The 26,358-nt window shown below is 38.7% G+C and overlaps 1 protein-coding gene across 1 annotated transcript; it reads left to right on the top strand.

Annotated features, from left to right (window-relative positions):
• The first annotated feature begins 20,775 nt into the window (after window positions 1-20,775).
• Window positions 20,776-22,354, top strand: LOC122616104 (somatostatin receptor type 5). Its single transcript, XM_043791403.1, has 3 exons — window positions 20,776-21,669; window positions 21,732-21,779; window positions 21,845-22,354. The coding sequence occupies exons 1-3, from the start codon at window positions 20,776-20,778 to the stop codon at window positions 22,352-22,354; spliced, it is 1,452 nt and encodes a 483-aa protein (XP_043647338.1).
• The last annotated feature ends 4,004 nt before the right edge of the window (window positions 22,355-26,358 follow it).

Here is a 26,358-nt window from a genome sequence, read left to right as displayed (position 1 = left end):
TATTTATCTTATTTATTAAACTTCGCAGGATAAACACATAATGAAGATGGACAGAAGCTACTTTACTCCAATAGTAAAAGACATTTTATACCGATTATCGAGTATTGCCAAAATATAATTTAAAGTGTAATCATTTTCGCATGTTCGGTCGCGTTATTTCAGGGACCTCTAGGATTTCCCCTGTACGACCAGAAATTTATTCACATCTGTTACCTGGTGGACCGTCGGGGCAAATGGGTAGCCACCGAGGGGGAATCGCAGTATACTGAGCATCGTTATTATTGTGGAGCGCAGTTGGAACTACTTTCCCCATCAGGTGGGCATATTTAACTGCTTTTAACCTGTGTCATGCCCCAAATTACATGCATTTGAACTTCGCTCTTGCCCACAGAGGGGCGATCAGGCATTCAATGCAGTCATTTGATTGGCAATGTTTTTCGCCATTTAATTGCCTGAGCAAAGGTGAATGCAATTGCATTTCACTTCCTGGAACTGCTCTTGTTTTTCCCCATATCAAAACTCTTCGGGGATTAAATCAGCATTTTCCATAACATTTCGGAGAACTTTGATGTCATGTTGAATCGATACTAGACTAATTGGAATATTTATTATCAATCCTTAAGGCAGTTACATCGAATTTCTCCCTTTTAAATTAACTAGAGCTAAGCCGCGAGCTCGTCAGTCATTCATAAATTAGCAATAAAATACATCTGCGAGAATAATAAGCAGAGTGTAAAATAAACTGAATAATTTAAGCACCTCCAGGCCGTTGACAGTTATGCACTCTATAAATTGCACCATAAAAGGGAATAAATAAAGTGTAGCTCAGCCGTCTCCTGTCTGCCCAGTAAACCGCAGCTGAAATGTCAGAAACAAATTCAGGCAAAACAGCCAAGCAAAGCGAAATATTTTTAATGGCCATAATTTGGCGGCAGGGACTGAAAACTGAAAGAGCCGCAAAAGCACAAAAGTCGGGCCCAAGCTGGCAAATGAACTGAACTGAGCACTGGCCATAAACCGCTCAATTATTGCGACTTGGAAAGGCCACAGAAAGTCATTATCTAAAATATTTGACATGCGTCCAGAAAGCTCAGCGGTTGGATTGCCACCCCTCGGCCATTAGGAGCAATTAACCATTTTTATTTAGTCTATTTGGTTTAACCATAAGGCATGGAAAACCCCAGACATCATAAAGTTCAGGGTTCAAAGATCTGTTCGTGATTTCCACACGCAATCCGAAAAGTATGCTAGGGAAAATCCGCAGTGGAAAAGCTTTTATCTATGATATATGAGGCATAAGAAAATAGCATTTGCATTCACTATAATCACAATTTGCAGTAATCAGCTGCAGATGACAAATCCAGCTCCAAAGCACTGCGACTCAAAAATATGAAACGAAAACTTTCCTACCATGCATTCTATCTCGAAGACAACTTTTTGAAATGAATTTTTTATGGGGCCACAGGAGCAAAACTCAGCTCGCTAGCAGCTCATATCTGCTTGGCTTGGCACTATCGCCTCCCTGCAGTTTATGACACTTGCAGTCGGGGTAAGTCCTCCGGATAAGGGGGAATCTGCTGACTTGGGGCCAGGAGTTGGAAAGTAGCAGCATCTTGACACGGTATTACATTAGCCAACTTTCCGGGCCAAGGGTGTTTGTTCTCTGGACAAGTGGAAGTAGATCGGAGATGGCTTAGAGCGGCGAAAGGTAAAGATATACATGGTTGACATTATATTTTTCATATTTTCAGGAACTCGTAAACTTGCACAGTTTTGAGCAATACTGCTTAAACTAAAGATATTCAAGACAGGAGTTAAAATATAATACCAAATTGAAAATAAGATTTGTTGAATAAATGCTTACTATTTTCCAATACAGGATAAACACATTTATGTTACCCTACAACACTTAATTCCATCTTTATATATGTATCATATACGCACACAGAGAAGAGTTTTCTGGATATAATATTTATTATGTTTGAACAGAAAAGGGTCTTTAAATGAAATTCAAATAATTTCTTTACAAAAATGTACTGTACATTTATTTTTTGAGCTCAAAGAGTTAAAGAATGCAGGCCATAAACAAAATCAACATGCTGATAGCACATAAATCCCATCACTCAGCCAACTGGGACGCCATTTAAAACAAAGACAAATTCGCACTTTCCCCAATGCATTTCCCAAATCTGCCCCATCCACTTTCACATTTCACTTTTGTGACATCTCTGGCGAAAAATGTGAAATGAAATAAATATTGACGGGCGAGCTGAGTTTCTGCAGCAGAGTTCGGATTGGGTGATTTATGTGGCATGACTCATGGGCGAATAAGTGTAACTGAAACTGAAGCCGGTCTAGATTTATGTGGAGCTATATAACTGACCAATCTGTCCGTCCAGCAGAGCCCGACAATTCCCAGACACGACGGCAAACAACCAAGGAAAAATTGAAAACTTTTGTACGAAATGACATTCCCACGGAAAGCGGTGGGTGCGGTGGGTGGTGCCCCATCTGACGGTGCAAAAAGTCAAGTGGAGTGGGCCAGCAAACATGCCAATATTCTGCAGGCACTTGGCACATATAATGTAAGGAAAGTGCTCTGGGGGCCGTTGAACCCTTGTTGAAAAGGGAAATGCATGCCCAACACTGCGACAAATATAAAATATATTTAAGCACTAAATACCAAAAATAATCAGAAATGCAAAGTGTAATGAATACATAGTGAAGCCATGTTAATTTAGGCAGTTATTTGGTCGATGCAGTTTATATCTAAACTTGTTTTAAATTTTAAATTATAATATTATATATTCACATTCTATTTAGGTACTGTTTCTTATAAGTTTTATGATATCAACTGAGAAATTTGTTAAAAACTATTGATGAAACCTTGTTGCAGTAAGCATAACGTGCTATGAAATAAATACTTAAGGAATAGCTTATGTCTCATATACTTTCTTATGACTTTCAAAATATTCTGCCCCACGAGTCGGTTACTTCTAATAATATATTGTAAGATTTATCGATTTGTAGAGTTTTTAATATATTTTAAGGACTGCCAATTTGACATTTAATGTGTGGGTTTTTCTGCGACTGCAGTGGAGCTGGCGAAATGCAAATGAGTGGGTGGCTGGGGAGGCACGGTGCTGTAGCCTGAGATTTGGCCCGCCTCGGTTTTACTTTTCGCCAGATACTCGCACTCAGATGCGAGTGCGGACTCGTATTTCGGTCACAACATGCGTGGAGGGGGATTCACTTGTGCATGTCAATCACATTCTGACAGGCGACAGGCGGAGGCATATAGCATCCAACATACGAGTATAGAGCACATTCGCACACACCGCCCCGACCACAGCTATCCGAATCCATTCAAATCCATCCACTCATACCCATCCATCTAGCCCAGCTACAATCCATCCTCATCTGGCTGCCAACGATGCGACGATGAGACAACATTGCCGCAATTGACTGACAGCCTAAAACGGTGGCAGCCAATAGAATCGAATACAATCGCAAAGCAGGGCCATTTGCCCGTGTTTCTGGTAATTAAATACAGCAAAATTCTCAATTATTTATGGCTAATTCAATTTTATTCAGGTGGAATTAAATCTCCACAGCGACGGGGAAATGAAATTAAAATAATGACTCCATTAATTGGATTTTGAACATTCTAGAAATAGCCGGTAAACACCTACTAAATATACGAAATGCATATTTCATGGCACCTCTCATAAAAACGCGCCACTTCTGTCCAAACTATTAATTCATGTTCTCTGCGTAATTATTATTTCTAATGTGCGGCATTTATTATACGCTATGATCACTTACATCCGACATAATTCGCACTGGCAAGAATGGGGCAAATTTAATGTGCAAATAATTTCAAGTGTCAAATGCATAGAAAACCAGGGGGGCGTTACTTCAAAGCACAGGAACACCTGCACTATTAAGTCAAATTATATTACTCATGGTGAGGATTGAGTATGATAGATATGTTACTAACACAACTAGTTTCTAATTAAAAGTGACATAGCACCGTGTTTGCCCCACTTCATATGCAAACACACAAAAGCTAAATTAGCTTAACAACAGAGATATTTTTATTTAACGACCTGCTCAATCGATATTGAACTAATTAATTAAGTGTTATCCCAGCTATATATCTCTTTAATGATTTCAAAACCATTTAATTTGCATATTATTTTTGTGATACCGCTGAGCGAGTAAATTTGCCAAAATGAATCATTTATCGTAATGAAGTTCTGAAATTACACCAAACTAATAGCTGCACAGGGAGCTCTATTAATTTGCATACATGGGCCGAGTTCATTAAAAATTCATTGGGGCTCGCGACTTTGCAAACTCACTTGAATATTTAGCCGAGCTTCTTGGAAATCAATTTCGGAAAATTGCTGGTATTTATATGGAAATTCAGCGGTGCAGGAAAGTGTATAGGGGAAAAAATTAACAGAATTTATAAGGAAAGTTTGCCTGCCACCAAAAACTTTTTCACAACCGGGACAACCACAAAAGGGTCCAGGGAATGGGTTTTAAAATGATAGACTGACCCTCACCGAGAATGTCGTCCTTATGCGTCTGCATTCCCAGACACTCCAGTCGCCCCCGACAAAACCGCCCAAAACTTTCCCAGCCACGTCGTCTGTGTTTTGGCCAACTTAATTCAATCAACCGAAAATTGCTTTAAAGTCGAAAATGATTTAATATTCTTGTGGGAGTGATTTCAAAGCAAACTTTAATGAGCCGATTCTTAGCAGCCGTGATTACTATGGACAAGCAAAAATGCATTCTTGAAATTCAATTATCTACATTAGGCTACATGTTTTTTGCGGCCAGTTGACAAAGTGAGGCTAGAAAATAAGCAAAAGCTGGTAATGAAATCTTTCAATGCCCTTGGGTGAGAAAACAAATTTAAATACGTTAAGAGGAGACAATACTTACAGTAAAATATCAAAGATACGATTATTGGCACTTTTAAGGTCGTCGGTTTATTTTAAAGTTTTCTTGTAATCCGGATTAACAACTTCTATTCAACACACAAATAAAAATAATAATTAAATGTAAAATAGCACTTTTAATATATAATCTCTAACAAATCTAACATAGTAAGCTACTAGTAATTTTTATAAGCCAAGTAAAAATACTTGTGCAAATTTTTATAGGTCCTGCAACATTTTACCGTTTACAGCGTTTTTTTTTTTGTAGTGTATTGTGAGCGGTATTTAAAACATATAAACTTTTCACTGGTAGATAATTTAATTTAAAGTTTTCTGCACGACACAGAGGGGACTTTGGTACAGATAAAACTTTTACGATTTGAGCAAGGGTATACAATAAACATCTCGCAATTTCGGTCGCATTTAAAGCACTTTTCAGTGCCAACGGAGAAGCTTAAAGCAAACTGTCGCAAATTCAACCAGATGGATTAAAAGTTTTGCTCAAAAGGCCAAACTAAAGTTGGACTCCAAAGTGCGTCGACAGTTGTCATATTTTCTGTGTCACTCTTTTTCCTAATTTTCTTCGAGATATCTCCATTTCTTACAATATGTTTGCCACCGTTTTTTTTCACTTTACTGTAACTAAGTTGAACTTTTTACTGAACTAAAACTCCAACTGGTTCAGCATGGAAATTAATTCATCAATTTCTTTGCCAGTTGGGTGCGAACAAAAACGGAAAATTTGATATTCTTCTTCTATGGAAATAACTTCTGGTTTGGGCCAGGTGGATAGTTTTCCAAGTGCAGAGCAATTAGATTTCGACGCCAGAGGCTTCTTAAGTTGGAGCTCTGCGACGGTGGCCGTGCTGAGATATGATTTATTTACCCAAAAAATTGGGAAAGAAACTAAAAATTGCTATCTGAAATGCAATCACTTTCCAAACTTAAATTAGATATCTTGCAAATTTGCGAGCATCTACCGCAATCCCGAATGCAAGATCTTTAAAATGTTAAATAGGTAAAAAGGAAACAAATCGGGTCCGATCTTTGGTTACTAGATAAGAAAATATTTTTAAGACATCACAGTCTTGCGGTAACCCATTTTAAGTAAATTTTGACAGCATGCATTTCTGGTCCTCTTTCCCATGTAATTAACGACTTCAATTATTGCAAAACAGCTGTATGCAAAATGCATGCAATTAGGGGCAGAATAATCAATCAGCAATCAAAGCCTTTCCGAATTCGAGCTAATACACGTGCATTTGCAACTATGTATAATTATTACATTGACAGTCCCAATACCGATATAATTTTAAATGCAGTTCACTGCTTGAATTACGAAATAACTGTGCCAAACATAATATGTTATGCAAACACTTTTCTGTTATTGAATTTGGGTAAAAGTATAAATTACGTATACGACAGGTAAGCCCACCAAAAAACGATTTTGCTCACTTAAATAATAAACAAATATTTTATCTGATTGGATGCATTATACCAATTTAATTTATGAGTGATTTTCGGTAACAGTTTACATATAATAATGGATTAGTGCGGTGAAATATGTTCAATTTAAAGAAATCCAGATATTCAAAATCCAACAGAAGTTCCATATTCGTTAGAATAGCATAACATAAAAATTAAATTTCTTGTTTTAAATTGAGATAGGTAACCGAAACTATTGCGACTTACATATCCCACTAGTATAAGTTGAAGATTCTTGTTCTTACATCCCCCTAAATAATCCCAGGAGAATCAACAAGCTACTGCCGAAAATGGCAACAGAACTGCAAGCGCTAACATTCGACTGTTGTTGGCCAACGAAAGTGAGAGTTCGTATAAGAGAGAAAGTTTCGGCGGGAGAGTCTCCCCGCCTCGCGCTCTCCCGACCAACTGTTAATTGAGGAAAATTGCAGCTGGGAAAACGGCAGCAGACCGCAACACGCAACACGCATCAGGCATCAGGCCAATCGGGCGACGAACCTGAAAGCCGAGCACCGAGCGCCACTGGGGAACCGAGCGACTTTGCAGTCGGAAAACTCGCATCGGAAAATTCGCATCGGAAAACTCGCATGCACCACAACAAAATTCGCCGGCAAATGCGGCGCGCAGTATGCAAAACAATGCCGGAACGTGCAGTTCAGCCACTGTATCTGAATCTGAAATAATAATAAAAAACCAAACTACGAGCAAACCCACGGCAAAGTAAACAAAAACTTCGTCAGCGCCAAAAACCGAATTCGATAAACGTGCACGAAAAACTCAAACTAGATAGGGAAAAAGTGGCGAGAAAGTTGGGAGGGAAATAGATAACCCCAGGGGCTTTTCCTGCTGCCTGCATCCAATCCAAATTAGCGGCCAAAACTCAAGGAAAATAAACAAATAATTTTACTACCAGCCGCAGCCGAATCACAAATAAATCCGACGTAGAGTGAAAAATAACATTAGCGTCGCAATCCGAGGAATTGCAGAAACGCTTGCCAAATATTTTGAAAACCCCGAAAAGTGCGTGCTGTGCCATTTTCTCGCATTCGAAAGGATGAGTGGCTAGATGACACAATATATTCAAGTGGTAAGCAAAATGTGCCTCGAGGAACATCGAATTGGTTGCCGTTCCATTGTGTGCACATCTAAAAAGATTGGGTGCCATCTACTAGCATTATAATTATTTATTAATGACTAAAATCATATTTATTGCATAATAAATAAAAATCAGCTTTACTAATCTATAAATATAATCGAAATTTATGACCATGTTTTAAAATTATATTGCTCATTTATATTAAAACAAATCGTTTTTAACTAGTTGGTAATACTTTCGCTCTGTGCGTGGGTTTTCCATTTGCAACGTTCAACTGTTTGTGTGCGATGAAATTTATCAGATAACTGAAATTTTGTGCGAATAGCAATTTGTAACTGTTGAATGTTTTGCGTTGAGGGAAAGAGGTTGCTCTTTCTACAAAACGATGAAATGGGTTGAGGAATGGGGAGTGAGGAATAAGGAATCGGTTTTTCCAATGATGTGGAAACTGAGTAAGGCTGACCATCGGCGGCAGCCGCAGTAAACCAGAAAGGATTTTTGGGAAATGAAACAAAATTTGACAAATTAGGAATGCTGGCTTGGTATGGTGGAAATTTTATTCGGGGAGTTCTATGCTGAGAATAAATGCAGAAATCGTAACGGAGGCAAGTTGATTAATTTCTTTTGTGAGATGTGCAGAATAGAAATACCAATTTAAATAAAAAGCTAGAAGCTTTATTTTCTAAATATATAGCTTTATGGATTTTATATATAACAGATTTTTATAAAAGCAAATAAAGGAAGCATTGTTCATTGCTGCAGACAAATTAAAGCTTAAAATATTTGTTCTTAAGCTGGAATTAAATGTAAATAGTTCCCATTTTATTATGAGGAAGTAAACCAAGTTTTACAGAACGAAAACTATGAGCTACTTACTTAATTTACAGAAGTCCTTTAGTGGTTCAGCTATGAAACCAAAGTTCCTTCAGCCTGTTCCCCCTTTTTAACGGTAAACCCCACTTCGGAAAAGAAGATAACCCGGCGGATGAGCTCATCCAGCTAAGTAAAGTCCACTAAAACCGAAAACCCCCACCACGCTCAAATAAAAGGCAGGAGGAGGAGGTAGCCACCACCACCACCCCATGACCATAAAGCCCAATCAAAAGGCCGTTGCACTCGCTGACTAACGGACTAACTGAGTGAATGACGTGCCCTGGTCCAATCCTTCAGTCAATCGGTTTGATGGCCCGAGTCCGAATGTGGAGCAAGAAGCAGCATGGGAAGACATCGCAAACAGCGGGCGAAAGTGGAGAAAGTAAAGGAGCAAGTCACCACTGAGGAGGAGCAAACGAAGCATTTCAGCAGCTGCTGCTGCGACTCGCAACTCGGGGCGTGTAATTTGTCAGACAGATTTCTTTTAGCGCCAGGACACAACCCCTCCAATCCAATCCTTCCTACACACACACACTCATACTCACACCCACCCACACAAGCAAACGAAAAAATACCGCCCACGTCATTGCAACAAAACTGCTTCCTTCCTGACTTTTGGCCATGCTCTTCGAAACTGAACTGCGCTTCAGTCGAGGCTGTGATTGCTCTGACTTTTCAAATATTCCCTTTAACCATATAATTTACACAGCTTTGTTCATGAGTAATGAATACGTTTGACTTGTATATATTATATTCATCAAATCGACCTCATTTTGATGGGTATTTTTCCCGCTTTATTTAAAAATATATTATATTCTAATTTAATATAGTCTGCGTTATATTAGTTTGCAGAAATATTTTTTCACAGTGAACAAATTTATGGAAAACAACTATTTTTCATACGTGACCTCTGCAGTGAAAAGAATTGTATTTTTTAAAATTAGGTATCGTAAATGTAAGTAAATTAAAATTGTGGCATTTAATTATTGGTTTGTTCCGTCGGTAACATATTTTCTTAATGACTTTTCTCAGATACGAAGAAGCATTTGGCAAAAATATAGTCAGGGATAGGAACAAATTTATAAAATTCCCGACTTCTTTATTAAAAACCATTGAAAAAGTGAAAATGGGAACAGTCTGTACAAAAGGTATGGTATTGAAAAAGGAAGGGAAAGAAACGAGCCAGACATTGACATTTCAGTGCAAATGAAGTGATAAAACGTAAAGGCAAAGCGGCGTCAGCTCGAAAATTGCCAAAGTGCGAGAGGAATGGGGAAAAGTGAGGAAGAGAGACAGACGCAGTCGGGGAGACAGAGACGGGACGACAGAGCTAGATAGAGAGGGTCTGGCAGACAAAGCGCGTCGAAAATGCGTCTAATTTGATGGAAGCGATGCATGCCTTAACCTTTCGTCGGCGTCAGGCAAACAGACAGCAGCAACAACGAAAACAACGATGACAGGCACCAAATGATAGCATTTCCTCCCGACTCAAAGGATCCGACTTAACCAAGAACAAGAACAAGGACACGGGCACGGGCAAGGACCAGAGAAGGGAGTAGGGGCCAGCCAACTGGGAGAGGATGAGCACCGGATTCAAATGGCGGAACAAGTGCCAGAGATGCTGATGTGGCTCCTCCTCAGCTGCTGACAACAAATTGATGGCCAAGGATGCACAGGAATTCCTCGGAAATTAGTCAAGACACAAGGGATTTCCACAAACTCCGCTTTAAGGGGAAACCTATCTGTAATATTAGACCGTTTCGAATACTGTATGATATAGAAAATTTACGTTCGCCTTCACTTAGTTTTAATTTTTTCTTAATCTTTATCATATTGGAAGGAGCTTCTTATATACATATTTCAATAAAGCCCTTAATTGAATCAAAGCACAAACAAATAGTATTTAAATAAATTAAACGTTTTAAGTGAGACTTTAACATTTAATCGTAAAGTATTGCATGTGCTTTAAAATTATTCCATTTTAAGCAAAGCACACAATTTAAATGCATAACCATTAAAATTTAAAAATTCAGAAATAACGCATATTAAATTGTTAACCATATTATTAAAAAAAAGTCCTCAAAATTCTGAAATAACGCGTATTAAATTGTTAGCCTTATTATTAAAAGAACGTCCTCAAAATGGCGATGCCTTATATTTATAACTCTCCAAACTTATATTATATATCACAATCCCCCCCATGAAAAGTGCGTAAAACTTTTGCATCACATTTTCCAAATAATTAATTAAGTGGCACAAACCAGTGTTTCCGCTAGAGTGAACCCCTGGGTTAAAGTTTCCTGCTGCTAATTAGAGAATTTCCAATAATTATGCATCATAATTGACAATTCAGTTTTTCACTACTCATCACTTGCGGATGAGTTGGACTTTCCAGCACCGTCAACTTTGAACTTTTTCTGCTGCATCAGACGACAGAAAACGAACAAAACTTTTGCAATTAATTAGGGACAAGACCCCTAAACTACGAAGGGGTTAGACTGGGCGGTGGGTCGCGTTCAACTTATCGCATAAAAAATAAAAAAATTAGATAATACAAATGAACGTGATAGGGGGAGCTCTGTACTAGGGAGATCTGCTGCAATTAGTATTTTTTTAGGACTAAAAGGGAAATGGAAATGCGTTCAACGGACCAAAAGGGACGGGTATCAGATATCATATTCATCTGTGATGATTCTCGCTTCCCGACTGCAGTGGCCTACTAAAAGAAAACTAATGAGAATGGGCGCAGAGGGAGGGCGGCTCTATCCAAACAAGTGCATCATGATTGACGAGTTAATGTGGCCTTAGTTAGGGTTCCATCTGGGCCAACTGATGGCGAAACTGTCAATTAATGCGAGCTACCAGTGCCTGATGATGGTATATGTGGCGATTTGGAGAGGAAGTGCGACTGAACAGTTGGAAGCTTGGTAGAGTGGTACCAACAATTGTGCTGAGTTGGCGCCAGCGAATTCCTGATAAATCGTTTCGAAAGGTTCAAAAAGATAAGTTCGAAAATCAATGGTTTGTAAAAGACTTGAAACCCAATAAATGCCTTTCATATTAAATACCTTAATAAATACCCCACCCCGCATAGACATGGACGGCCTTAAGTCTCTTTAGATAATTTTAAAATATTTAAATATTAATATGGATCGTATTCAATAAATGTAAACATAAACCACAAAATTATTATTGCACAACACTTCTGGGACTTCACAGAAGTTAATGTACAAAAAAAGGCTTTTTTGCAGATTTATTATATACGTTTATCAGACCATATAATAAACCTGTAAGTTTAAAGCACAGCAACTAATAAAAAGCAAATAATAAAAAACGTGAATTCTTGGTCGTAGCGAAAAAATGAGAAAGTGAAGGAGCAAAGTTTTGCATCAGAATGTTGGCACTTTGCGTCCATCACCACAGGAATTTCCAGCAGTTTTTCCTTTCTCCTGCTGTCTATCGGAAAATTTGCTGCGCATGTGCAACTCAAGTCTGCGGAAAACTAATAACAGCGGAACCTGCCCGTCTTCATTAAAGGTGCAACTTTTCAGGGTGCAATATTGCAAGGGTTTTCCCAACGGACCCCCCAAGTTTTGGCCCCGTCAAGAGTCAGACCATGATTAATGTTCAAATTAAACAAGGCCGCACTGACGTTAATGACGACAAAAGAGCAGCCACGATAACAAACCCGCCAGCGGCAGGAAAACACAACTAAAACAAAAGTGTTAGTCACCCGAAACAATAACAACAATGCCTTTCGGTAGATAATGATGGCAAGTTTATACAAAAATGATTAGTCTGGCTCACTCAATGTCGCAGCTGGGGCATAAAGTTATCAAACTCTGGGTCATATAACAATGTTGTTATAGTCGACTTGGTTATTAATGTAATGGGAATAGGAATTGGATGGGAAATTAAGACACAACAATGAATGCACCTAATTAGTTTTTTAACAATATATCTCTTAATTCAATATATGAAGCAATAATAAAGTTAATTTCCTTAAATTCAAGAGCAACTTCAAACAAGGCAAAACAAAGGTTTATTACTGCGCTTTTCATCACCAAGTCAGCAAATCAATCAAAGCCCTGTAAGCCCTGGATTAGACTAAATAATAGGACCATCAACAAATTGGTCGGAGTTTTCGCTTCATGTGTGTAATCACTTTGCATGAGAGTCAGCGCCGATCGATTTCGTTACGCATCCGATTCGATTTCGCAATTCAATTAGCGGTCCTAATGGCAATGACGAAATGAATGATTGCCCAATTGACACCATCCATCCATCCATTCCACCCAACAGCCGACCCCAATCAATATCTGGCCCTATTGATTGGATTTCCAGCCAAAGCTGATGTGATAGAAAACTTAATGACGTCCATGCTAGCATAATCGGGAATATAATTAATAAAGAGCATGATTTAGTGTTAATTGGCCAGTCGACCCAGCGGGCCAGATATAGAATATGTACACAGTATCCGAGGACTTCTCTAGGTCACACAGCTAGGCTACACTGGGCGCAAAATTGCACTCCCCCTGGGTAAAGCAAAATGGTTATAGAGCAATCAATTGAAATTGGCAAAAGTTCATCATTTTTATTATTTTCATGGCTTCTGGTTAATTGAACTCATAAAATTGAGAATCAACAACAGAAACGGCAAAACGGCAATTCTGTTGGCCGTGGCTACGAAAACCGAGCATTGCAAACACTTCAACGAGCAAAAGGCCAGCAGAATTTTGAGCAAAAGACGGCAGCAAAAATAACAAGAAAATCAACCAGAACAAGACGCAGGAAAATGCAGAGCTGGCCATTTTTGTAAACAAAATGAAAAACGTGAAGAGCTCTGAAAGCGAAAGCAAAATTTTTGAAGCGAGTCTAAATTTGTTTTTCCATTTATTCAGTAAATTAAATTTTAAACAGAACATAAAATTGTGTGAAAACTTTTCGTAGAAATCTGTCACGTAAAACACAGATTTTTATGAACATTGAATAAATAGAAGGAATTATTTACCAAGTGCATTGAAATTGTTGACGACAGAATGCCATAGTAGCTGGAAAAACAAAAACAATCAGATGGGCAAATAAACAGCAAGGAAAACTACAATTAATTGGCTATTCAAGTTGCTAATTGCACATTGAATAGAGCCGATGGAATCTCTAACAACACGAATGGGTCAATTGACCATTTCGCCTCTTTGCAATTTGCTCGATTTGTTTTCCTTTTCAAAACAGACTTCTCCATTTTCTCCGATTTCTTTCCTACGATTTATTTATTTATTTTTATCGTTGGTCAGCGAGTTGACGGCAATCAACACGTCGAGCACATCAAAAGTGCCAAGTGCCTGCAGAAATCCCTTCGAGTTGGGTTTTCTTTTTCCCGGACCCTGGGAAATGACCCCATCCCCGTTGATATTATTTACCTAGGTAATGGCATTTTCTGATGATGACATCGCTGTTAGTATGATTAAGTGAACGAAGAACTCCGATTGAAGTCAAAGGTGGCCATCGAGTGCAAAGCAAATAGCCCAGAAAGGGAGTTTGTAGAGAAGCGAGAGGGAATATTCAATTGAAGGGAAAACAGGGCGTATGAGTGATGTTGGTTGATTGGCTTGGATAGCGATGGAAACCTATCATTAAAAAGGAAACCTTTTATGGTAGAAATCAAACAAAACTAATTAATAGTTACTGAATTGCATTCATTTATTTTTATTTAATGTTTTCAAAGTAAGTTAGATTACAGTCTCAATTTGTATAAATTTTTCTTCTTTTTGGGAACAGTTTTATTCCAAACATGACATGAACATATTTTTCCCATTGCACATCTACAGCAATCCCATGGCTACAAGCCACGAAGTCGTTTATATTTTACACAAAATAATGCCCACTAAGGCCCGCGGCTTTGGCAGCAAAGGATTTTCGATTCCCGCCCAATTAGTGAGAATACTGCGTGTCTGGTTGCATTGCATAGATTCGTTAGCTCACAACATATGCACATAGTCCATACACTCACCCAAAAAGCCCACTAAATACAGCTCAATTATTGTCAATGGTCTCTACAAAATTATGTTAAATTTGCAAGCGGAACTATCAATGCGTCCCCATGCGAACACATTGGTAATGTGCCTACGAACAATAAACACATCGAATCATAGAGGGGGTTTCCATATTTTGGTACTAATTTATGCAAATAACGCTGCATAAATTGCACATAGAGAGGCTGCGGGGGTGTTAGGCGCTCTAAGCCATTCAATGAGGTCTGAACATTGTTTGCCGGGTCCCCGGCAAATTGGATTACCGAAAGGATTACCCTCGGAGCTGGCAAAGCCCATATTTGATAAACCGATTTTCGCCCTAAATCGTCCTTTCTTATGAGACTTACCCCCTGGCCCACATTTGGGGAAAATTTAGGCGACTCAAGACTAAACCTCTTACGGAAAGAGTGTCCATGGAAATGAAAAAGGAAGCGAAACGAATTAATTCCTTTTACAATTTGTATAAGAAGCTTAAGGGTAATGTGTGATACTCAGCCTGCAGCTGCAGAAAGTAAGAGTTGGACTTTAAAAACGATCAATATTACAGATAATTTAATATTTTAAAATTCGTAATAGGATTTTAAATATTATCGTTAAAGTTTTTAAGTAAAGAGTTTAGTGTAAATAACTTTATCCATAGAAAATAATTTTACATTGGGAAAAATAAGTACAGTATCGAACCATTTTTTCACGCATTAGAAAAATTTGGTACTTTAAGTTAAAGTACTTAAAATTTATTAAAGTTATGGTTTGCAAATCCTTTTTGATAGGCCATCATTGAAGATTTGTATTTTTCCTTAATATGTAGAAGTCGTATTTGTACTCTCCCTTGGTGGGCTTGGTCACTACGTGGCCTAACGCCCACATGACAAGATACTGTTATTTCCCGAATAGATATGCAGTAATCTCAGATTGATTTTATTGGCAAGTCCTGAAGTTGTTAACAAATGGCGTGTAACCCCGCAAATATTTCCTAAGCATGTTCGCGGCATTTTCAAGTCTTCTCTCCATCCCTTTCAGCCACTCCCATATCCTGTGACAAATCAGTAAAAACATTTAGCGTGCAATTGACAAACATTTTTTAAAGCTCCATTGAATCGAATGAAAAAAATTGCGTGGAAAAAAGTTCGAAACGAAAAAGTGGAAACGAGGGTGCGGCTGAACAATGAACAAAACAACGGGGAATGGGAAACGGAGTGGAAAGTGGAAAAGCGCTGGTAGATTTCAGTTTTTGGCAAGCCGCCTGCAGTTGAGGCCATAAAAACCAAAGGCAGCAGGGGCAGCAGCAGCGTAGAACAACAACAGGGAGCCACATCAAAGGCAACGCAAACTAGAAGGGTATACCACCTGACTTTTCCCCCATGCACAGGTGCAAATATGTGAACCAAAGGCCAAACAGTGTTGCCTTTCATCTGCCATGCCTGACAAATGAAGGGAATAGCAAATAGAGTGTCCTGGAGGGCCATGGTTGCCATAAATATAAAGAAACCCAATAGAGTAACCCAAAGGATAGCCACTCCATGAAGCTGGGTGCCATTATTTTCCCAGATGGGTTTACAATAGACACCCAGCATAATTGAGTCAGCCCAATGTGTGAGCAACATTCCACCGCATTCAGGTGCTTTTTATACCGGATCCTGAATGTTAGGACACTCGAAGGACAACTAACCGCAAAAGGATAAACTCCAGAGCGGTATTTGGTGTATGGAAAAGAAACTTATGGAAGATGAGCCATTTAAGAGAAGATTTTCAGTTGAATGTGCACAGCTTATGTAAAATATTTGCACCATTGACACAAGTGAAGTATTTTATATGGAAACAACACATAATCTTGGTTAAAATTGATAAAGTATTTTAATTTAAAATTTTATAACAAGAGTTTGGATTAGGACAAGTTTTGATAGTACACACACGGCTTTGCTGGCTACAAAAATGTAACAAAGGGTGATTATCCCGCATTTTGTTTTCTTTTCTAGTGGGTGCTACTCAAACCAAACCAAAAACCAACAGGTACAACAAAAAGGAAAAGCTTCAAACACAAAAGCCCATGGGATTATAATTGCACTGGGTTGTTGTCGTCGGTTTCCGGAGGCTGTTTGTTGTTGCTTTCAGCTTCGTGTTTGTTATGCAACACTTGTTTCAGTGTGTTTTTGATAGGGCCCAAAGGTCAGCTGAGTGGCAACCTGTGGCCAAAAGCCAAAAATGTGTCCCAAAGATTAAGTGCGCCGCCACCGAAATCCGAGTTACAGTGCAAGTGGGATGGGTGGGCATGGTGGTTTTTAGTGGCTGCTGAGGTGAGTGAGTTTTGTTTATGTTGCACTTTATGCTCATTGCTGCGCCATAAACAAAGGCAGCCATCCAAACCAAAGCGAAGCCACTGCCTGGCCAGGACCAATCCGAAAACAAGGACCTCTGCCCACTCCAAACGCACTTGACACATGGCAATGCCAAGTGCAAGTGTGTGTGTGTGAGCCTTCCTTCCTGGGGGTATGTTTGGTTTGTACTGAGTACACATGCAAATTTGCTAGTCATATTTGCATACATACACATGCAGGCCCAGGCGTGTACACTGAGCCAAAAGTATTAAAAAAGCAGATCAACAAAAATATGGTGCATTTTGTTAAATTGTTACTTGACTGATTGGGTAAAATATATTATTGTTTTCACAAAAAAGGCCTTAAAACCAACACACCCAAATTTCAGAGTTTAAGCTCTATTGAGACATTGCTCATACGCCCCGTGAATTGTGCTTTAATTTTATCAAACGCAGATTTTCTTTCATTTTCTTTATTGATCATTGATTTTTGCTAGTGTTTTCTTCAGTGCAAACATGTGTTTTGACCTAGCTTGTATGCATGTTGTACTCCGTGTTTATCCCAAAAATTATGCCCTTCGCATGCCTCTCGGTCGTCCTTTTCCATGACCCCCCTGCTATTGCCCCCTCTCACTCTGCTATGCCGCCGCCCATGAATTACTTGGTATGTGTTTGTTGGGGCTGCTTGAACCCAAGCGAGCGGCTAAACATTTGGCAAGCTGTTGGCTGCCATGCGAGTCCTTCTTGCTGGCGTATCCTTTACCGCTTGCCTCGTAGCCATATATATTGTGCCGAGCCTTGTTTGGTCTGCTCTGTGGCAACATAATCCAAACACATGAACACCCGCCACACTTGCCAATTCACAGCGGCTGCGGCTGCTGCTGCGGCTTCTGTAAACTTTTGATAAAGTTTTAATTAATTAAGAGCACTTTGGAAGGCAAACGGCTCTGTGTCTGTGAATTAGGAAAAGCGCCGAGTATTTAGTGCCCCATATAATGTCCAATAAGTGGAAAACGTTGTAGTTGCAAAATAGTTGTACATTTTGTTCATTGAGCCAGGAGAATCTTTTAGTTTTGAAGATTATGAAATCATTTGTAACATGAGAAACTTTGGCAATCAGTGTAAAGACAAAAGCAAATACATTTTATTATCTATTTAAGAAATCAAGTGGGTTTGTAACCCACTATACACAGATTTTCTACAAAGAAATTTGACACATTTTATCTTTCAACACCAACACTTTCAACTTTAAATTGACCGCCTGGTTTGCATTTTACGATCGAACATCCTCACCAAATAAGCTCTCTAAGCTGAAATTTCAGATTTTTATAACCTGTTGTCACATCATCAAGGGTCTCAACGAAAAGCTGTGAAGCAAATGCATTTGAGACCCTTGCCTTGAGGGTCCCATAAAATGCATCAATTTTTAATAAATGCCGCAGAGCACACAGGACTCACACAAGCGCACACACTCAAAGCCACAGGGATACAGTGAAAGTAAGGGAGAAAGTAGGGGACAGCAGACAAATGTGTTCAAGGGACCGGATGATGGCTTCGTCACCTTCCTTTGGATGACCTGCAGCCGCAAGCTTATACGAGACCTCATAATAAGCTACTTTTTACACTAAAAATAAAATCAAAGTGTATCAAATTAAATGAAAATGTGTTGTACCTTATTTATAAACAAAATAAATCAGATAGAACATTACTTTATATTTTAAACTCAACGCCAAAATTAGTTAAATTTAAGTTACTCGAGGTCCAAACGTTTTAAACTGCCTAGCTAGTGCATTTATGTTCCAAAGCCTAAGAATCTTATATATTTCTAAAAAGTACTTTTAGAAAATGTAAATGGGGAATTATTGAACCCCTATTTGGACTCACACTCTTCCAAGCCTGGAGAACAAAAGAAAGTCAGCAGCCTTCTTTCCAAATTCCCTCAGCTGCCTTCCGGCTGTCATCAAGTGAATTGCAGGGACACAATTGCAGCGCCTGTGGCTGCCCCATTTCGCCCCTTTTGGGGGCACTTGGAGCCCAGGCAATCTTGCGATTTGTGCCTCCCCATTGCGGTTTACCGATAACATAACAGTTGCACTTACATACACCGACAATAAAACGCAGACAGCAGACAGCAACAGCGCAAATAAATGTCGAACAACAATTTAGAAGTCAACGATGATGTTGTCGGGGAATTTGCACCTGTCGTTCGGTTGGGATTTAATTCCGTGAACAAGCAAACAAGAGCAGGCGACACTGAAAACAATCTTTGGTATCAGGAAAGCCAAATAATAAATGTTAAAAGTACGCCTAAAAGTTAGAAACCCATATAAATCATTTATTATATACATTGATATTTTTTTATTAAATTTATCTGATTTACTTAAATACTGACCACCTGAGGTCTACAACACTCAACCACTTATTTTCAATGGACCATGATAAAATTCTTATACGATTTGTGTTGCAAAAATATCCTGGAAAATTATGAGTTATTGATAACAGTTGGGAGAACCAACCAATTAAAGCAATAATTAATAAAAATTACATTAAATTTATTAATGATTATACAAGGTACAAGTGAGTCAATCGTTGATTGCCATGAATTTGTATTAAAATGCATTAAAATTTAATTGAAACCAATTTAATTACCAAGAAGAAGTTAATTTCATTTGAGGTTAATAAGCGCACATAAATAAATTCGGAATTTACGGTAGACGTAAATTGATTATATTAAGTTTATGTTAGTTGAAAAACATGTCATGTCATTTCTAAAAACATGTTTCTTACTTGACGTGTCACTGCCCACAGAGAATACAAGTTTTATACTTTTCACCATGGGATTAGTTTCCAAAATTGTGTCAGCTATGCAGAAGTCAAATTATGATTTATAGCTTCGAACTAAACTGACTTATACGCACAGCGATTTTAATTTGGCTTAACAAATACGAGGACATTCTGGTGAAAGTTAATTTAAGCAATAATCCCCACATGTGTTTTGGCTCAGTCAACAATATTTGATGTGCATGGCATACACAAACAAATCCGCTTAAATTTCTATCTCATAATGCTTGCCCAAGGGGATCTGTTATAGCTGGAGTCTTTCGACTTTCGAGAAGGCAAATATTTTCACCTGATATTTGCATAAATGCCACCCAGCTTTTCCTACCGCCTAATTCATTTACAGAAAGTGTCGAGTGAGGTCAGAATATTAAAAAGTTGTTGTTTCTTGTTTGTGTGACGTGTCAAACTGTGAGCAATTTAATTTAAATATAAATGTTAATTTCCTTCGCCAAACAAACCAAATTTATGGTAACTCAATTTTCGAAAGCCAAATGAGTTGCAGCTTTAGAGGTCAAAAACAGAAAACAGACGATTTACTTTATACGTCATATTCCTCAAAGGTTTGTTTTTCGGAAAAGTTTTTATTTTTGGAGGGAATTTCTCAAAAAGTCGGTAAAAGTTGTGGCAGAGCTGCAAAAGTATCTATATGTGAAGCGACATTACAAATTTGGTACATACGATTCAAAGATGTTAAGACAGAAGTAAAATTATTCGTTTATAACTGGCACTTTAAAGCAAATTCATAAAACAAAAGGACTTTACATTATGCAGTCAGCCTTTAATTAATTTTAAATATCAAATTAGACCTGTTGACTTTACTAAATACTTAGCATAAATTGTTACAGGAAACTAGAAACGCGCGTTGGAAAAAACATAATTGACTCGATTAAGTTAGCCAATGGCTTATATAAAATTGTATACCACATTTTTCGAATAGCACAAAAACATTTCAATTAGTAGCGAATCAATTTTAGCCAGCAAAACATGCGAGTTGCCATTTTAATATTTAGAATATTTGAGCAAGCAGGCAAACAACTAAAATAACAGGAAAATTTTCCGCGTAATAACAAAATGTATTTTGCAGGACCGCCGAAATGCAAGACCATAACGAGAGGGGAGCAACAACGCGGGAAACCTGATTAAAATAATTAAATTTCAACTGGGCAGCGCTTGGGTGGAAATATGCTTACGTGGCTGATGATGGACGTCCTGCAGTTTGTGAAAGGGGACATGGCACCCGATCCAGAAGGAAACACCACAAGCTGGTTTAATGCGAACGAGAGCCTATATACCACGGAACTGAACCATAGATGGATGGGCGGTAGCTCCACAATTCAGCCAGAGGAGCTCCTATATGGCACCGATTTGCCCACCTATGAACATTGCATAGCCACGCGGAATTCCTTTGCGGACTTGTTCACCGTGGTGCTCTACGGATTTGTTTGCATTATTGGCTTATTTGGCAACACACTGGTGATCTACGTGGTGCTGCGCTTTTCCAAAATGCAAACGGTCACCAATATATATATCCTAAATCTGGCCGTGGCAGATGAGTGTTTCCTGATTGGCATACCCTTTCTGCTTTATACCATGCGAATTTGCAGCTGGCGTTTCGGGGAGTTCATGTGCAAAGCCTACATGGTGAGCACTTCCATCACCTCCTTCACCTCGTCCATTTTCCTGCTCATCATGTCTGCAGATCGCTATATAGCCGTGTGCCACCCGATTTCCTCGCCCCGATATCGCACTCTGCACATAGCAAAGGTGGTGTCAGCGATTGCCTGGTCAACTTCGGCGGTCCTCATGCTGCCCGTGATCCTGTATGCCAGCACAGTGGAGCAGGAGGACGGGATCAACTACTCCTGCAACATCATGTGGCCAGATGCGTACAAGAAGCACTCGGGCACCACCTTCATACTCTACACATTCTTCCTGGGATTCGCCACACCACTGTGCTTCATCCTGAGCTTTTACTACCTGGTTATCAGGAAGCTGCGATCGGTGGGTCCCAAGCCAGGCACCAAGTCCAAGGAGAAGCGGCGGGCTCACAGGAAGGTTACCCGACTGGTTCTGACGGTAATGATGGCGAAATAATCACAAAAATCCTTAATAGACTCCCCTTTCTGTTCCATCCACAGGTGATAAGTGTATACATCCTCTGTTGGCTCCCCCACTGGATTTCTCAGGTAAATATTTGTAGTTGATTATAATGTATTTTCGATTTACATTTTCGCCCAACTGGATCTCCAAGGTGGCCCTGATTCACTCGAATCCCGCTCAGAGGGACCTATCCCGACTGGAAATACTCATCTTCTTGCTCTTGGGAGCACTGGTGTACTCGAATTCGGCGGTGAATCCCATACTGTATGCCTTCCTGAGTGAGAACTTCCGCAAGAGCTTCTTCAAGGCCTTCACCTGTATGAATAAGCAGGATATCAACGCCCAACTGCAGCTGGAGCCCAGTGTATTCACAAAACAGGGTAGTAAAAAGCGGGGCGGATCCAAGCGCCTGCTGTCCAACAATCCGCAGGTGCCCCCGCTGCTGCCATTGAATGCCGGCAACAACAATTCATCGACCACCACATCCTCGACCACGACGGCGGAAAAGACCGGAACCACGGGGACACAGAAGTCCTGCAACTCCAACGGCAAAGTGACAGCTCCGCCGGAGAATTTGATTATATGTTTGAGCGAGCAGCAGGAGGCATTTTGCACCACCGCGAGAAGAGGATCCGGTGCGGTGCAGCAAACAGATTTGTAACCCAGCTTAAGTAAGAATTTCCTTTAAATAAATATATAAATATATATGGAGGATAAAAAAAAGTATATAGGGCATTTAAATGATTTTGTAACTCTTTCTTATTCAGACAAATGAAGAACTTAAGACTAAGCAGTATTACTACGTGTCTACATAGTAAAAAGCGAGATATAATACGATAAGAATTGAAATTCAAACAAGATTTGAAGTCTGTACAGCCGCACATCGATATATTAGCAATATATGAATGTGGATGGGGCTCAAATGGATTACATTTCCTTATTGAATTTGATTTTTTCAAAAACATCCGTAAACACGCCTTGACAGTTAATAATTTATATAAACAATAAAGTTACACCCAATATTTAAATAAATATTTTACTGCCAATAAACCCTCTAAAATAAGATATATTTAAGTTCATTAAATAAATAAAGATACATTTAAATCCATTCTTGTTCTTAGTACTTACCTACAATAAAAATGGTTGCTTCTCCAGTAGATTTTCTAATTAACCAATTAAGTAATTAAGCTGATTTATGCAACTAAAATCGCAAAAGACGGAATTGTATTAAATAAGCAGCTTAACCAGAGGTAAGTCAGCCAGCCAAGATGGTCGTAAAATGTGAAATAACGTACTTTTCTACGAGGGAAAACGCAGGATGCAGGAGTTCTAATTGAAAATGTAGCAAACTAAAGTAGACCCAACATTAAATTATTATTCAAGGTTTTAATTGTAAATATAATATAAAATATAATAAACAAAAACTGATTAAATCTGATACTAAAAATATAAAGCTGTTTGTTTGACAAACAGTATCTCATGGAATAAGCTGAATATTCTGTAATCTAGGCTAAGTATTTAAATAATACTTCTATGGTGAATGTGCTTAAAAAATAGTCAATAAAGCAATGTTTGTATAAAATATTTGTATGTGTATTGAAATGCTTTGGGCTTACGGGTTAATGGAGAATCTAAATTTTGGCCTTTTTATTTTGTAAAAATAGAAGTTTAGAGAAAATTAAAAAAAAATGTATTAATTAGAAAGGGAACTTATATACTCATAAGTACATTTGCTGCAAAACTAAAGTATAACCGAACCAATTAGAATAGTATTGCGGCTTGTGGGTGGAAATAGATATTGGCAAGTCAAATGATAAAATAAAATAAAAACGATAAATAAATCAAAAGTTAAATGAAAGCGTTAATTTGCCGCAAATATCTTCTCTGCTAGGGAATATTTATCGTTTTTTTTGACTCCGTGATTTTTGCATTGATTAAACAAGCTTATTTTGTAAGATGGCTGAACCTTGTTCGCGAATTTTACTTGAAACTTGAAATATAAATTTACGTCTGACTTTTTGGCTTGTGAAATGCAAGTAAATTGAACCATATTTTTAATCAGAGATTTCAATGGATTTTTTTCTCGGTTCACGTCCGCATTCTAAGTTGAAAGGATCTACGACTTGACAACTTAGTTTTCCACCATTAATTTGTCAGCAAACAAACCTTAGAATCTTGTGAACCTCAGGAGTATTTTTTCGTGCTGCCGTTGTTGCTGATTTATTTGGTTGCGATTGAACTGAAGTCGAGTTAAGAGCTTTTAAGCCAGCGCACTTTGGAGAACAACCTGCCAATATATTGTATTCTGCTAGCTGCAGCGGCATTAAATCAAGTTTAGGAACTTGGCTTTCTGCCACTTTCCCGGCTTGCTTTTCCCCATTGATTTATGCGTTTCAGCGCGCCGGCATAAAGAGTTGGGTCGAAATGGTTTCTGAAATATCCGTAGGGCGGATTCCATGCCCGTACCTGCAGAATGCAGGCGAAAGGTGAGGAGTGAAAATGTTAACTCAAATATGGAAAAGCAATTCATTGAAAGGAAAAAATAAATAAATGGCAAGAACGTTTGAGCTTTGAGCTGTTTGTTGGGGGATTTAAGCAAGCCATGAGATGGTGAAAAGGAATCGACTGCTTAGCAACTTTTCGAGTGCAAATTTGTGAGAATTTTCCGTGTTTGGTTTTGGTTGGTTTATTTTACTTTCCTCCTTGGCATCTGTATCATTATTACTGCTGTCTTTGTAAAGCCTCGCCTCCGTTGGTCTTTAAATCCCTGAATTTCAGCTGAGAGTTCACTTCGTTGTGTCACTTAAAGTACAAGCCATTGTGCTAAGAAGGGGCGAACTGCAAGCTGTAGAAATTTGCTTTAATTAGTTGATTGGTTTGCGTGTTTTGAGTGCATGGCCTTCACCATCTTGCGGTTACCCGAAATGCAATTGAAGTATAATTGTGGAAATTGCGGTCTGCAGTTAACTCTTTGATTATGGACCAGTTTCGGTTTTCCATTGATCGATTCAACCGAGTAAAACCAATCTGAGCCCCTGCAAGGATGTCAGTGTCAGGGGCAAGAGCCGCGAATTCAAAGTCAGACAGGGCCAAGAGGGAGCCATCATTGTCATTGGAGTTTACATTGGATATCGCTGGTCAAAACGGCTGGACCTCCGCTATAGCATGCAATCTGAAACGTGAGCTTTTAAAAATCCCAGTTAACAGCACTGAAAAAAAAATATACCTTAAATAAATAGTAATTAAAAATTTGTTATATTAATACATTTTATATTTAACTGTCTCGAATTCCGTAGTTCTTTCCATAAGTATATGAGGCTTATTTTGAATAATCTGAATATTAATAAAACCTTTCGTATTTTTAAAGCCATTTTTCCTTCAGTGTTGTGCAAAAATAGCGCTCTGGGAAAAAGCCCTTACAAAGTGCAAAACGTGACCCAGAAAGTAGTGTGAGCCTTTCTCGCTGGATCTGTTGCATTTTCGGCTGGATGAGCTTTGTCTGGCCAGCTGGCTGCTTCCGGCCGTCGAATGCAACTCCAACTGGGAATGGTCCACTTTGGCCGCCCACCTCCGGCTCCTGTGTCTGCACTTACCATTTCATTATTGCCGTGATTGGATTACGCCGTAAATGCATTTCGCTGTTGTCGTCGGCGCTGGCCGTATACAGAATTATCCTTAAGGTCCTCGCCCGGACAAATGGTCCTCCTTAGGGCGACTGGTTCGATAGCAGTATCGAAAATTCCCAGGAGGATATGGAATGGTAAGTGGAATGCCCCAAAGAAAGGTTCCAGCTAGGGCTTTAACATTAACCTATGATTGGCATAGTTTTAGAACATTTAGTATAAAGCATTTGGCATTAATTAAACAAACTAAAGACGAACAATGACGAATGTTGCAGCATTCCATTTTTAAGCCACCCCATATCATTTTAATAAATATTGTTTATTGGTGCCAGTTGCATCGTAACGAACAGATTCATAATACTTCCATGACTTGTGTGCAAATGAAATTTGTTTAGTTTCTAACAAACCAAAGTTAAACCAACTCAAAATGCATCTGGCAAGACCTCACAATAGGAAAATTACTGCTAGTTTTTTTTATGTTTTTCCACGTGCGAAAACATTTGGCTGACCTTGGCAGCCTTTTGATATGTAGAACCATTAAAAACTTTTGAAACTCGACCCTAACGAAGCCACATCATCAACGAAAACTACGAATGCTGCGGTTTATACAGCTACATTTAATATCGACGCCAGGACGTAGAACATAGCAAACCAAAATTATTTTACAATTATTTAACCACCAAACTACCCATATCCGTGGAATCCCAATTTTGTTCAGGTTTTTTATGAAATTCTTTCGCCGGATGCCTTCTTGCTACTTTTACTGGTAAGACAACAATGTTTTCGCATTTAAGTCAGAAAATTGAACGAAACAAGGAAATTATTTGTAAGGGAAATGGAATGACAATAAGGAAACTTGACGCAATAAAATGTCAAGACAAAAAATACACCAAACAACAACAGATGTCAACTTATTTTGTGGACCTATTAATTGCCCTTTCTAAACTTATAATAAATAAATAATTAATACTACGAGTATATCTAAAAATCTATGCCATTTAACAATTAAAATTTTATTTCATGATATAATTGTTCTTCGTTT

The sequence above is a fragment of the Drosophila teissieri genome, chromosome 3L (genome assembly GCF_016746235.2).
Source record: "Drosophila teissieri strain GT53w chromosome 3L, Prin_Dtei_1.1, whole genome shotgun sequence".
Lineage (NCBI taxonomy): Eukaryota > Metazoa > Arthropoda > Insecta > Diptera > Drosophilidae > Drosophila > Drosophila teissieri.
Note: the sequence above shows the minus strand (reverse complement) of the source record. Positions and strands in the feature narration are given on the sequence as shown.

Bases quoted from the DNA above. Each gene is read 5' to 3' on its own strand.
- LOC122616104 (XM_043791403.1), top strand. From the start codon at position 20,776: ATGCTTACGTGGCTGATGATGGACGTCCTGCAGTTTGTGAAAGGGGAC. The intron at 21,670-21,731 runs GTAATGATGGCG...TTCCATCCACAG, and splicing joins TTACCCGACTGGTTCTGACG to GTGATAAGTGTATACATCCT. The intron at 21,780-21,844 runs GTAAATATTTGT...TGGATCTCCAAG, and splicing joins TCCCCCACTGGATTTCTCAG to GTGGCCCTGATTCACTCGAA.